The following is a 14,731-nucleotide window of genomic DNA, read 5'->3' on the forward strand; positions in this document are numbered from 1 at the left end:
ACAAAGACACAGTTTTAGCATGGCCTTCACTGTTTTCCACGTTTGTGTAAGGGGACAAAAACTCCCAACAACAACTTGCTGTCACATTAACATACACATTTGCATTTGGGGACAAGTGGGACATGTCTATATCACATTCACTTTCCTGCTGCTCTAATAAAGATATTTACTGATACAAGTTGGTTACATTAAAACTACTAGTCACCATTACTATTCTGTAATCATGAGCTAAAAGGCTCCTTTAAATTGCACTTAAGGAGGACAGACGAGTACAAATTTAGGCTGCATGATGTGTTTGTATTCGTCCTGGAAGGTTCCACTCTACAGAAATTTGAATTATTTGAATTTTTTACAGAGACTTTTCTATGTTCCATCAGTTTCTTCAGTGCAGATGCTGTGCTGGTTTCTTCAGGTGTGCTTGATTCACATTTACCTCAACGCGTTTATCTGAATTTCACCATCACCTTATGTAAATGTTTTAAAGTCAAATTTTACAGTTTAAATAAAAAAAAATCTGAGTCTGTTTTATTTGACATTATTACTATTTTGTTATAATTATTAATATTAGCTGTATATTCATCCATCCATCTTCTGAACCTGCTGAATCCCTTTTAGGGTCAAGAGGTTGCTGGAGCCTATCCCAGCCACTGTTGGGTGGAGGTGGAGTCAAGCCTGCAGGGTCACACACTCATGATCACACTTAGGGGCAATCTAGAGACACCAACGAACCTATACAACAAGGGTGTCAAACTCAATCTCACACCAGGGCCAAAATCCAAAACACACCTAAGGTCGCGGGCCGAACAAGATAAACATTTATTAAACACACTAAAACAACATTTTTAAAACTTTATCTTTTTAACATAAATATAATAAAAACAGGCAGGAATACTTTTCCTGCCGTTAAAATAATATAAAATTATCTGGCGGGCCGGATATAATTCCAATGTGGGCCGGATCTGGCCCCCGGGCCTTGACTCTGACATGTGCTATGAAGGATGTTTTTGTATAGTGAGATAAAGATGGATTTATGTAAATAGGAAAACCCAACTGGGATGACATACAAAAAAGCTATATATCAATCTTCTATTTTTTATGATATAATCTACATTTTTATATCTTCACATTGAGAACAGGTTTCTATTTTTATTTTAGTCTGAATTAAATAAATGAACTGGATTTGTTATGTGTTTTTGTTGTCACAGTATCCTGACTTTACTGAAACAGCACTGCACTGAGTCAAATCTGAATGTTAGAATTTAACTTTTCTGATGCAAGATGGGCCTTTTAGCTGATCATGAGTTACAGCAGGAGACTTATTGCAGGAGACGGACAATCTCATGTACAACACTCAGGGAAACAACTGAAGATACCATACTTCTTGTCTAATGCAATGGCTAGGGTCGCTCTGTCCTACCAGCAACATGACTGAGTGGTTTTGGTGTAAATAAAATATATATATATATATATATAAATATATAATAAAAAAGAAAAAAAAACAGCTAAGGACATTGCAAGTCACATAAAGTAGACATGATGCATACCAGAAACTTATGATACCCATGTCATCTGCATTAGACCAGGGGACCGTAATCTTGGTATCCTCAGTTGCTCACTTACGTGACGGAAACAGAGCCGTTAAGGTGTGAAATGAACACTCTTCTTCTGTTTTGCCAAGCAGGTGAGGAAAAGAAATGAAACAAACAAAAAAAATGGTGATGGCATTTCAATAGTTTGCACTATGACAATGGCAAATCAGAGCAGAGGAGAAAAAAAATAGATCTCATCATGACATCTAGAAATAGTTCAATAATTGCATTATGTGATAAACAGAAAAATAACATCATATTATTTAAGTAAATAAATATGTCTTAAATGTTTGTTTAGCTTTACTTCTTTACAAGAAAGCAGTTTACAAAAAACAAGGCGTCCAGGAGGAGATACAAAAGTTGCATTATGCTGATTTTTTTGTTTTGTTTTTATCATATATATTTATTGTATGTATAAAATTTCAAGGGGTCATGCATCTGGACTATATACCATGCTGAGCTAGTGACTACATGTTTCATCTTTCAGTACAGCAAAACTATTTATTCTGTCAAAAATAAAGATCAAACACAGAATATATTCATAAAGCATCTGTAAGAATACTAAATATGCATGTGCAAAAGGTTTGAAACGGATGCTTTTCAGGACAGAACATGAGAAAAGAGTCACAGGAGCATCTCCCCATCTGTTTTCATTGAGAATGCTTTATGAATACAGGATACTCATGTATTATACAAAGCACAACTTCACCCTTTCACAGTAATAAACAGGAAAATAAAAGTTTATCTGTCAAGTTTTAGCGTTAAAGTTTCATTTACTCTATTTATTTACAGTCAGAAATCCCTTTTTCATTTGATCAATGACACACACACACACATACACAAAACTAGAGGAGATAGAGGGAACGGAACAAAGGTATGTGGATGACACAGGGCTAGTACTGCGAAGGAGCATGTACCCTTTTGGTCTTTATCCGTGCAGGCGCGTCCTGGGGGTACCGAGATGGTGAATCAGTGAGAAAAACCTCTACATCATCAGGCACTTCTTCGAGAAAGTTGGAAGGAACGAGTCCCTTGTGTCCGTTGAGCTCGCCCTGCGGAGTGGATATAAACGGTGAGACTCACTAACTGATGAGGCTATTTATGTCTGTGCTGCTTCTGCCTGGTGGGATTGACGGCTCCTTTTTACCACCTCTTAAACAATTCTGACATTTTCCTGTAGGAACTATTAAATTAATGAAGATTGTCTATGGTTTTTAAAAGACTGGCACCGTAACTTTATCTTAAAAAGGTTATAGACGTGGCTGCAGTTTTTTTTTTAAATCAGAGGAAAATGCTCCATCTGGTAGACAAATCTAAAATATACAAACTTGTGATTAAAAACAAATGAAAATAGAAGATTTAATAAATATTGAATCAGTGTGAAATATGTGAATTTCTTGCTTGAGGTTCAAGCAAATAAAAAACAATATAAATCAAAAGTATTTTACTATTCAAAATTGGATTAATAAACATCAGCTAGCAGGCTCACTTAGCAGATATAATGAAAACAAATATCTGCAGCTGTAATTGCAAAATCTAAAAATGTCAATTTTCTAAAACATAGTTTTATTAATCTCTGTGTATGACTCAACACTCCAATTATCTCAAAGCTGACCCCCAAAAAACAGATTATTTGCTATACTTTACAAGTTGAGTTTCAGAGTTCATCCGCTGACAAACTGTGAGCAACTGTGAACGTGTGACGCCCCCTACAGGTGACGGACCCCGTCACACAACTGGAGGACGATGCACAGCAAGGAGCCAAAAAATACTTTTCCTAATTTCCCAACAGTGCAGTGACCATTTTAACACTGTGCACATGATGCTGCCATGGCAACAACTGCAGGTGTTTGAGGATAGAAAAGATGTGTGCTTTATTAAATAACAAGAGATTTTCACTGTTTTTTTTTTTCATTATTTGGCTTCACAGTTTGATGTTTCATCAGTGAATTTTGTGCTGCTTCTTAATCCTTTTTTATTAGCAGAAGTTCCCAATTATTTGTTTGTGTTAAATAAAAAAAGAAAGCTATATAACAGAAGTTAAAGAAGGACGACTCTGCAACACATACCTGGCAAAAAACCTCATTCATAAATAAACGTAACTCCAAAAAACACTGGAAGCACAGAAAGATAGAAAGGCAGCCAAAAGTCTTCACCATCCACTACTTAGTGCACAATACAATGCGTTTGCCATTTTTTAATTCTCTCTCTTGATTGCTTGAAATTAACTATTTCTAATCTAAACTTTTCTAATTTTCAAGGGCTGTCTAAATCTACTATTCTAAATCCAATACCCGACAAATTTCCCAGAAGTCCCTGCAAAAAGCTCACTAGATTGGTGGACCACAATGCATTGTGTCTGAACAACTTTTTTTGTGAAAAAAAAGTATTTAAATTTGTCTCGTTTTTATAAACCATACAAATTTTCATGATCAGATTTATCCAAAAAAACTGATCATGGTGTCAGAATTGCTTTTAAAATTCAGAACACTAAATAATTTCGCACTACAACGATTTTTAGTGGTGAGGGATTAGTGAGGGAATTTGGACACAACCATTATTTCACAGCAACATTGACTTCCAAAAGGATGTTTAAAGCAAGAAGGAACTTCCTAATAATATATATTTTTTATTTTGTGCATGTTTTTTTTTAAGTTGTTTCATCCAACATCATCAAAATGAAAATGTTGAGCACTTACATAGTAAAATCCATCTTCATCTATTTCACCAAAAACTGTGATGACATCACCAGCACAGAATGTCAGTTCAGCCTGTAAAAAAGAAAAACACAAAGACACAAATTTACATTTGCATGGTTGTACCTATTAAACAAAGTTTCACAAAGCCGCAGAAAACTCCACAATAAACACCAAATTCAGTGGGGGTTGATGAATTTGAAATGTTTGCTTCCTTCTCCAAATCGAGGCGATGCATCTTAAGACATGACAGCTTAGTCTCAGCAGATGAACCGCTGCAACTATAAGTGCATCAGACGTAACTTTGAAGAAAGGATCACAACACACTGGGCAAGTCTCTCCTATGGACTCTCTAAGACCACACAAATCAAACGTAGCACATAAAGGAGAGACACAAAAAAAAGAAACCAAACTGAGGAGGGGAGATGCTGGCTCAGGCAATGCATGGGGGAAGGGGGGGCGTTACTGATGACCACCAAGGACGGAGGCCCGTGGCCTGTCACTCTCAACCGCCTCCTCCTTTGCACTCCAACAAATGGGGGGGGAAGAAAACACTCACAAAGTGGATAGCGTTGTACCCTCCTCACCCTCACTCACCTCCTCATTCAGCCTGCTGCCTTCATACTGTGTCGGTGGCAGTGCCAATAGAAAGGTGAGAGTAAGTGAAACCGAGATGGAGGGGCCAGAGAATACAGCACTGGGACAGTACTTTAAGCTGTCTACACACTGTAATGTTGTCTGCTCCTTTAGCTGAGTAGCCTTGATGCTGCACGGCCACAAGAAACCACAATGTCTGCTGATTACATAGCAGGCTGGGTAAAAAATAAATGTAAAGTCGCTATGCTTATGGGATACACAAATCATAAATGGCAATTTTTAGGTGTTTTTTTATTTTTTATTCTGCCGGCATGAGTTGCAGGGCCTTGCTGAGGGTGTGCCAAACCTCTATTAGTTTGGATTCTGTGAGCTGAAAAGTACATAAAAAATGAAAAAAATACCATTTTGTAATTTTTAAACATTTGTGGAACATTCAAGTACCATATTGGGATTTTGTAAAAACTAAAAATGTAACCCTTTAATACCAGAGATGATGTTAGTGACACCTAAATAATACATTCTTTGAGAAACACCTCTACTGCTCATGCGACCAACACAGATCAGTTAAATCTGACGTGAGAGAAAAGGCTGATATATGACATATCACCAAACATTACTGAGGTGTTGCATTACAGAAAAAATGTGTTTTTTTCTGTGACAGAATCTACTGGAATTTTGTTATTTGTAAAACAAAGAATATTAGGGGTAGTCTGGTATTAACCCCTTTATACCTGAATTTATTTTGTGTTATTAAAAAAAATCCACTTATAGAGTTTCTTTTTAGTAGATGCAAAAATAAGATATATGGAGCAGAAGTGGTTTGATCCATATTTGCATCAATAATCCTTACGTGGTTAAAGGGTTTAAAAAGAAAGTGATTTTTTTGTTTTTTGGGTAGAGCAGGGGTGTCAGACATACGGCCCATGGGCCGCATCTGGCCTGCCAGATGGTTCCACCCGGCCAAGTCATGAAAAAAATATATAAGAATGGTTAAAAAAAAAAAAAGTTTCTAGCCCATTCCTTTGGCGAGTTATGATTATTTAAATAAATGATCACAATGTACAATTCGGCCGCTAGAGGGAGCAAAGGAAAATAAATACCAGCATAACAAGCGATCAAGAAATAAACAGCACATCTTGTTAGGCGCTTGCCACGTCTGGGTAAGATCCATTTAGGCTCTCTGCCAGCCTCACCGCTGTTAAGTTGCTATAAAAACGATCAGGTGTGACACCACAATTACACAAAATGTCTGTCAAAAGGTAACAATAATAGCTCTAATAATAATAATAAGTGATGAGGCTACAAAGCTGTTTGAGGCATATTTTTTCTGAATGAGAAAAAACAAAACAAAAACAAAGCTACAGATAACAAGTTGACCATAGGTTGTTTTGCTATTTTGTCAGGCCCACTGGAGATCAGACGGGTTGAATGTGGCCCGTGAACCAAAATGAGTTTGGCACCCCTGGTCTAGAGCCACTGTGTTGTAGGATAAATTTTCTTACAGCTTCCAAAACTAAAATGATACGACTCAACAGTGACTGTCAAGTTAATTGATGTTTGGAGCAAAAAATGTAGAAAAAAAGATGCATGAATGTCAGGTCAACATCTGCACTGGAGGTGGCTTTAAAGATGCTCTGCCATGTTGGATTTACCCCAAATGAAGACAATGAAACATAATCGCCGTAATACATTTTGTGGTCTGCACACAAATCCAAAACCAATATCTTGAGGGGTCGGTACCTCAACATCAATGTTTGGCGAGCTTTCTCTGGGATCATAGTCGTACAGGGCCACCATCCTACGCGTTGACATTGAATACTGACGTCCGCTGCGCCTGTTTCGTTCTGTTGAGACACATAGATGAAACAAACCTGTTATTTGGAGGCTTGAGCATCTCTGAAACTCCAAAGGCAAGTCAGCATGCGTATGTTTTGCAGTGGAATGGCAATATAAATAATGGTTTGCGAGTAGAAAGGTGGGGAGCGTGAGAAGCAAAGGAAGCGGTAACATCTCAGCTCACACAGACCTCTCTTGGACTTTCTGGATCTGCGATTTACTGAGCGGCCATCTTTGAAACGATCACAGTTCACTTCACAGGAAAGGAGAGAAGCAAAATTAGGAAGAATGAGTCATACAAGCAATAAAAAGAAAGAACAGAGTTAAGTAAAGAAGAAAGAGAGAATTAGGTTGGAAAAAGAAAACTAAGGCCTAACCTAACTTCTCCACAGGAGTGTTAAGAGGGAGGAAGCCCTGCTTGAGGAGCTGGTCCATCATCTCATCATCCTCTGTCTGGATCTCCGAAACCATGTTACAGGGGATCAGACCCACTCTGTCTCGGATTTCTGCCCTGTAGAACCCATCTGTGTCTTTGTTTCCAAACACCTGAAACAAAGATGCTATAAGGATGTGACCTTCGCTGACTGGATGTTGTTGATGCCAGAAACGGTCTCCACCTTAATGATCTGGCCTTCCTTGAAAGGCAACTCCTCATCTGCGGCATCGGGGTTGGGAGACATGGACAGTGGATCGTAATCGAACAGAGCCACAAACAAGCGGGTCAGGTCCTCCGGTTCCGACTCCTCAAAATATTCCAGCGACCGCCGTCCCCGCCCATATCTGCGCCCGCCATAGCCGTCTGAAACACAGAGGAGGCCTCTGCTGCTACTACCAGCCTTATACAGCCACACTGACTGTAAAGGCAATGAGAGTAGAAGGAATTCTATAAATTGAAGCTGACGAAAGAGACAGTGAAAAGATAAATGTGTGAAAAAAGAACCAGAAGCTGAAAACTACAGTTTACACTATAACTCCTAGAATCCCTACATCAAAAATGCATCTCCTAATGTAATCACAGCAAGGTTTTTTGTTCACACATCTCTGCTTGCAGCTATGTCAACACTTAACCGAGTTAACGTTCCACAGAAACGTCATGCAGCTGTAGAAGGGGTGTTAGGAAAAGCACATGACCAGGAAAAACACAAGAAACACCTTACTATTGTTCATTGCTGTTTCACGGCCTTATCTCACAGAGCCTGACTAGCAAGCACGCTTTTCCCCCGGGCGCCAAGCAACAAAGAAAGCATTCCTACTTCAAATGCAAGCGCCATGCGATAAAAACCCGCATCTGCAATCAATGTGCGATGGGAAAGGAAAAACAAAACATATTCCAATGAAAGACAACATATCAAATGCCCCAGTGATTCCTGGCAATGCAGATATCAGGGACAGTGAGGGGGGAAGGGATGAACCTGATATCAGTCCCCCATGCTTCTGGATCAATGGATCACCATGGTAAATGTTTAAATGGCAGATTGTAGGTCTGAATACAAGCTCAGAGGCACTGCAACAATCACTGATCTTTTAACTGAGATATGCATTTTTTTAATCATCTGGTGATTCTTCTTTGGCGAATGTGCAACTGAGTGATACCACCAAGTCAAAAATATACGGCAGTTTATCTTTTTCTTGTCGATATTTTGGAAATGGTTCATGCAAAATGTACAAAAATACTAATTTGGTAGAGAAGGGAGTAGAAGGAGAAGAGGAAGGTAAGGAGGAGGAAGACAGGCTGTATTGTTGTAGTTGGGTGGAGGGGTTTCCTGGATATGAAGGGGGAATGAGGAGTGTGAACGGGTTTGGGTTCCTTGTGGTTGAAGGTATAGGGACACAAACAGGGAAGGGATTGTCATTCTCCAGCAATGGGACAAGTGTCCTGTCTTGCCATTCCCAATCAGCTTAATTTAACTTAGTTTAACTTAAAAAAAGAAAGAAAAATTAACTAACTGTCCTAAAAAAAACAAAGAAAAACAAAACAAAGAGCACTATGATATCACTGCATGTTTCCAAGAAGGATTCTTGGCCTTTATTTCCTGCATCTTGAAGAGAAGCAACACCACATACCATATTGATCCTCTGAGGACAAAGATCGCCATGTCCTGCGCCGAGCTACACTGCCATAGTAAACATCCTCGTTGACGGGTGAGAGGTTCCCCTCACTCCCCTCACTGTTACTGTCCATGGTGATCTCTACAGAAGACACCAATCACAACGTTACGGTCAGAGATCCCCCGCAGACACACTCTAGCCCCTTCACTCATGCTGAGATGATGAGGTTGCCTTGAGGTGTGGGGTGGAGAAGGCAACAGTTTTCACTCTGGAGTCTCAGGGGTGTAAAACAGCAATGCTTGAAGGTTGAGGTGGGGTCAGATTGGGAGGTCAAGTAGTTTAACCACAGAAAACAGACGTGTATCTGGGACAACTTTCCTGCAAAACTAAATTTTTGGCAAATACCGCTGATGAAGATGGAAAGCTACACAAGTGCACAGACACCCCACAAAAAAATAAAAGATCTATGCGCTTGTTACAGCTCTATGGGAGAGATGTAAAGCTCAGCTGGTATGGGTGAGGGAAAACATGGTATAAATAGCACAAACATCTGTGGCCCTGAAGGGGAAGATCCTCATTTGGTGACCTCACTAACCAATGGATGGGATGGGGCGTCGCTGAGGAGGGGTGCCGATGTGAACCGGCCTCCTCCCCGAATGGTCCAGACGATCGGGGCTTCCGTGAGATGGTGAGTTCCCAATGATCTTTGGATTACAAAAAAAAGAGATTAAACATAAGACTTAGAAACCACTTCTAGATATATATGAACATTTAAAATGATTTAAAACAACACAGTCCCATTCAAACAACCAGAAACCATAAGAGCAAATGATGTTTGTTCCATTTGTCCTTAGGAAGGCAAAATAATAATCAAAATAAAAGTTGCATAAAGTAAGTCAAACCATCAAAACAAGTAGTTCAACACAAAAAATGGATCGGGGTTTCGAAAAGGATCACATGTTTTGCTAAAGACCATTTGTTCGGGTTGTTTTGTTCTGTGCATGTCAGCTCCTTGATGAGAAAAGGAAGCAAAAGACAAAGATGATGAAGAAGAGTAGAGCCACACAATGAATTAATAATGATGGAAAAATGAGGCGGTGTGGGTGAATTCAGATCAGCTTCAGAAATGAATTGTTGCTGTAACATGTAACGTATAAAAAGATATAAAATGATTATTTGTGAGGATACGAATAGATGAAATGCATTAGCTGAAGATCCTTGAAGATGGCAAAAGTCAACATGAACTCTTAGAACATAGTTTGATGGCGATGGGGATGGCAGCTCTGGTGAAGAAGACATTGACTGAATGAATGCGGCAGCTTGCGAAGGCAGGGAGGAGAAGGCGCGAGCAGCTAGCCCCCCCATGCACGGCACAGAGACTCTCCTTTAATCGGAGCCTTTCCCCTCAGAGACATGAGAAGTCAAAACTTAGCAAAATGGCCTTTAGGTAATTGAAAGCTTCACTTCAAAGATCACATAGCATTCTTAATACAAGCAAAGTAAGTTACACAAAATAGAAAATCAAACACGACCAACTATGAACATGACATCTTGTCGAGAATGTGAAATGAATGCCAAAAAAAAAAATAAAGAAAGAAAGAAATAAAAGAGGGGTTATTAGACAACACAGACATTGAGAAAAAGAGAATGGCGGCAGCTTGCTGATGAAAAATACAGCAGAAATTCTGAAGCACACACCAGCGACTGGTCCTGGTTGAGCCTGGACAAAGAGTGGGCCCTAGCCTCCCTGTGGGGGCTGTTATAGCCCCTGTCCAGCTCGTTCAGCCTGCCCTCGCTGAGGGCCCCCTCCCTGGCGTATCGGGGCCCGACCTCCCGGCGAGGCCCAAAGTGTTCCCTGTTCCTGAAGTCACCTGTGTGCACCGACTTGGCCGAAAGGACGGGGACATCGGAGTACTCCTCCTCTACGCTGCACTGGCGGGTCAGCGTTCTCTTGCGGCCCATAGCCAACGCCCGTCTTTCCACGGGGCCCTCGCAATGGATGATCCGCACAGGTCCACGAACGGGGCTCCCATGGGTGTAGTATCCCCGATGGCTCCGTCCTAGAGAACCTTCTTCCTCACTACCACAGTCTAAACCACTATCAGGACTCTTGGTGTTCTGACGATTGGGCCGTCCGTAGCTGCGGTCGTCGATGCTGTAGCCATAGCGGCTGTCGGTGAAGCGAGGGGAGGAACGCTGGCGCTGCAGGCGGGAGGTTTTGCTGCTGGTGGGATGGTTTCGCGTGTGAGTGCCCTGGGGGTACATCCGTCTCTGAGAATGCAGCATTCCCGGTTGCCCTCCATCGTCAAAGGACAGACGCTGGCCGATGCTGTCCACGCTGTCAGACTCTTCCTCGGCCACCTCCGGGATGCTGTGCAGACGCTTGCTCCGGAGCGATTTTTGCTTCACCACCTCCCTCTGGAGATCCCAACAGTCTCGTTCCTCAGCTAAGTCATGACGCTTGTAATAAGCCTTTCGTGTTGGTGGGGGAGGGCAAAGTCCCACAAATGTACAGTTCATCGAGAGTCAGTTCAATTCAAATGGTTTAGATTAGATTTTTGCGAAGGGGTAGAGGGTTGAAAGGTTTTTCGAAGATTTTAGAACAGGAAGGAAACAACACAGTTTGTGACCAGAACAAATGGGGGGAAAAGACAAAATAAAGACAGAATTAGTTCATTGTGGCAATGCAGATAGACATGCAGTCTCATTCCGTGAAGAGGAAATGGCATGCTCTGAACAGGAATCTGTGGAGGTTTAGGACAGAGAGATCATTTATGAACGGTTATGGAGAGCTCAAAACAAGAAAAATGAACAAAAAAACCCAAAAAGTTCTTTGCAAAGTGAAAGCCAGGGTGAAAATTGAATGAATAAAAATGGATGGGAACAATATCAGTGAAAACTGTGAATCATACATACTTCTGGGCTATGTCTATGCAAAACTATGGAAGTGTTTTTGAATTTTTGGTTAAAATTTTTTATTTTTTTTGTTCAACTTTTTTTTAGTACTACGAAAGCAAAGAACTACAAACAGGCTGGGCACTATTAAAAGATCTGCAATTAAAAGTTAAAAAGGAACAATAAGTCCCTGTCACAGACATGATCCATGCCCGTTTTATTTAAGTGCTCGTCACGGTATCACCAGTCCGTTTTGTTCTTCCTACACAAACAGAGCAAAACACTGGGGGAGTATTAGTTATATTTACTAGAATGAACTGTTTATTTTTTATGCAGAAAATTAGTCACAGTTTTTCCATATGGATCTGATGGATCTGCCTGTTCTGAGCTTTGAGGTGCAAATTTTTGTACTAATAAACTCCGAAAAATAATTGAATGAAAAACACCTTTAAAAAAAAAATCAATACAAATTTCATAGTCGTTGACATTTGTATTTTTTATATAAATATCAAATAAAAATGTTCAAAATATATTACAAACTTTTTAAAAACATATTTAGGAGGATCGTTATACAATTTGCACAACAGTAAACCATTTTAGTCCTAAAAAAGAGTGAAAACATGCCAAACTTGCTATGATTTTCCCCTCACCAGTCAGCCACATCTGTTACTTTGACATAAAAAAAGCTCCTCCCTCATGATAAAAAAATTTCTTAGCATTCACACGGACATGATGACAGAATCATGTGCTGACAGTAAAACTGAAACCAAACGTTGAGGCGTGACATGAAAACATAAAGTGAACATTTCCATTTAAGTACTCACTTAAATGAGATTCCCATATGCACTTGATATGCCATGACCCTTTGACACAGTACAGCATATTAATATTGACAACTTTAGTATTCTATCATTTCACTCTGACTCCGGTGAACTAATCATTAAAAGATTCAAATAACAACACAGTCCATAATAGCATTGTGCTTCTAGTTTTATAGCCTTCCACATGCGTTTTTATACATGTCCAAAACTATTACTGTGCGCTCAGCCTGAAAGGAACAAAGCAGTGCAGGGCAGGGAGGAGAAAACAGGCTGGGCTAACACAAGTGTGACATGAGGGTTCAGCAAAGCAAAGCCATTGGCTGGCCTGGCTGTGGAGCAGACAGTATTCATGTACATCCTTTACAACAGGAAAAAAGCTGTTCGGTCAGATATGTACCTTAAGGGTGTTGTGAGAGTTAATGCTGCGCCTGCGGCCCTCCTCCAACTGCATCTCAGAGTACAGATCTTCCTCATCCTCCTCCATTATGTCGGACAGGTCAGAGCCCCGGCTGCTCTCTGTGTGGTACTCCTCACTGTGGCTGTAGTGGTGATGAGGATGATGGTACTAAAAGGTAAGAAAAACACAAACAGATACCAGCAAATGTAGAGCTGTTTGTTCATCTTTGTATCCAAATAATCTATTCAAAATATTGGAGACCTTGATTAACAAACCACTTTATGGTAAAATCAAAGTTTCTTTAACTTTTATAGTTTTAGCTACTCGTTATTGTCTCCTTGTTAGATGCTAAGCTAAAACATGTTTCTTGTCATGTAAAAAAAAAAAAAATACAAATGCTAAAATGTACTCTTTAAATTTGTAAGCTGAGCACAGATGCTAAAAAAGTACCTGTCTGCCCAACTCTGAACCTCTGAGGAATTCATCCACTGAGGCTCCTCTCCTCCTCGCGTGAGGAGAGTCATAGCCATCCTCCTCCTCATCAGAGTTAAGTGGATGCAAGGCATTAACTCGATCGCTAAAGATATTCCTCTTCTCAACCTGCCAAGAGAAATGTTACAATTTTAGGTAGGAGCTGAGTCGGAAGGAAGAAGAAACCCATGAAAAATAATAAAAAGAGGTTCCGATTTTCCTAATGAAGTGCCGCTATATTTATGTTTTGCTGATATCTAATTAATAAAAAACCAAAAGTTGTGGTTTGTTTGTTTGTTTTGTCATTTATTACAAAATGACTTGGACTTTAAATGTGGTTACTTTGATCCCTCGGCGAAATTCTAAAATTAGACGAAATCCACAAAGTAGTCATCTTTTTCACAATAATTGTAGATGTTTTAAGTCTGTGAAACTCCTCACTACACACTTAATACAGTTTTCAAACTTCAAACCTTTTTTAAAAGTTCTTCCAGTACTCTATAATAAAGCTAAAGATCTGATAGTGATTGTAGATTTATGCAAATTTGGCAAACTGAATTAATTATGTATGGAGGAATATATTGACAAAGGTCAACAGCCAATCAGGACAATGAACGCATAGAGGTAAAAAAAAGTTATCTAAAATGGCGCTAAAACATCAGCAACCATGAAAGGTGGATGCGATGTCGCAAGGGTCCACTTCAAATCTCACCCGGTTAGCCTCAGCGAACGCCCTCTGGGCAGCTTCTCGGGCCATGGCCTTGGCGATGGTGTTGGGGATAGGGACTCCCTGAGGCTGTGGCAGGATCCTCTGAGGAGAGGGCGATCGCCGCGGTGGGAAGTGCGGTGGCTCCAGGTTGGATCCACACATGGGGGGTAGTGGGGAGGGGGAGCGTTCCCAGGGTGGAGGAGTCCGCATGCCCACCTCATGTTCTTTGGTTTCTGGTTCTCTGGCACTTAATGATGATTTTGGTTTGGGCATGGAGTGGTGTGGGAAATGAGGCTGAGGAGGAGGGTGGCGGACGGGCAGCGAGTGTGGCTGTGAATGGGGTAGCGTATGGGGCTGGACCCGAGGCAGAGGCTGCACGTGGGGCTGGGGGTGATTTGGGGGGTACGTTGACGGGTAAGGAGGATGGACTTGAGAGTGGACTGGATGGGGCTGTGGCACTGGATGGGTCATGGGATGGGGAGCTGCAGTGGTTCTGTGGGAAAGACGAGGAGAGCCCAAGAGGTTGTTGGGGATCGGGGCCACAGGCGAGTCCTGGGACTCTCCTTGGGTTGACAACGTCCTTACAATGACCTCCCTGGCCTCCAGTCCCTGAATCCGGTTTAAGTCCACGGTCACATAGTCTGCTGTGGGGTACAACACCTCTGCTATCT

General features: G+C 40.8%; 1 protein-coding gene across 14 annotated transcripts in view; it reads right to left on the reverse strand.

Annotated features, from left to right (window-relative positions):
- rimbp2 (RIMS binding protein 2) overlaps positions 1–14,731 on the reverse strand; it is a 94,434-nt gene that overhangs the window by 2,277 nt on the left and 77,426 nt on the right. For 3 of the 14 annotated variants that reach the window (XM_024276045.2, XM_036213640.1, XM_036213639.1), the window contains 13 exons: positions 14,064–14,729; positions 13,331–13,480; positions 12,881–13,048; positions 10,466–11,239; positions 9,363–9,471; positions 8,783–8,908; positions 7,336–7,517; positions 7,096–7,264; positions 6,909–6,971; positions 6,623–6,726; positions 4,883–4,909; positions 4,289–4,360; positions 2,507–2,641 (listed from right to left, as the gene is read on the reverse strand). In XM_024276045.2, the coding sequence (XP_024131813.1) occupies positions 2,507–2,641; positions 4,289–4,360; positions 4,883–4,909; positions 6,623–6,726; positions 6,909–6,971; positions 7,096–7,264; positions 7,336–7,517; positions 8,783–8,908; positions 9,363–9,471; positions 10,466–11,239; positions 12,881–13,048; positions 13,331–13,480; positions 14,064–14,729 (2,745 nt within the window). Of the gene's footprint in view, positions 1–888; positions 1,666–2,506; positions 2,642–4,288; positions 4,361–4,882; positions 4,910–6,622; positions 6,727–6,908; positions 6,972–7,095; positions 7,265–7,335; positions 7,518–8,782; positions 8,909–9,362; positions 9,472–10,465; positions 11,240–12,880; positions 13,049–13,330; positions 13,481–14,063; positions 14,730–14,731 lie in introns of those variants that run through there. The other 11 variants (XR_002919680.2, XM_024276044.2, XM_024276043.2 and 8 more) reach the window with 11 other exon arrangements.

Source organism: Oryzias melastigma, linkage group LG9 (genome assembly GCF_002922805.2).
Source record: "Oryzias melastigma strain HK-1 linkage group LG9, ASM292280v2, whole genome shotgun sequence".
In the NCBI taxonomy this organism is placed as follows: domain Eukaryota; kingdom Metazoa; phylum Chordata; class Actinopteri; order Beloniformes; family Adrianichthyidae; genus Oryzias; species Oryzias melastigma.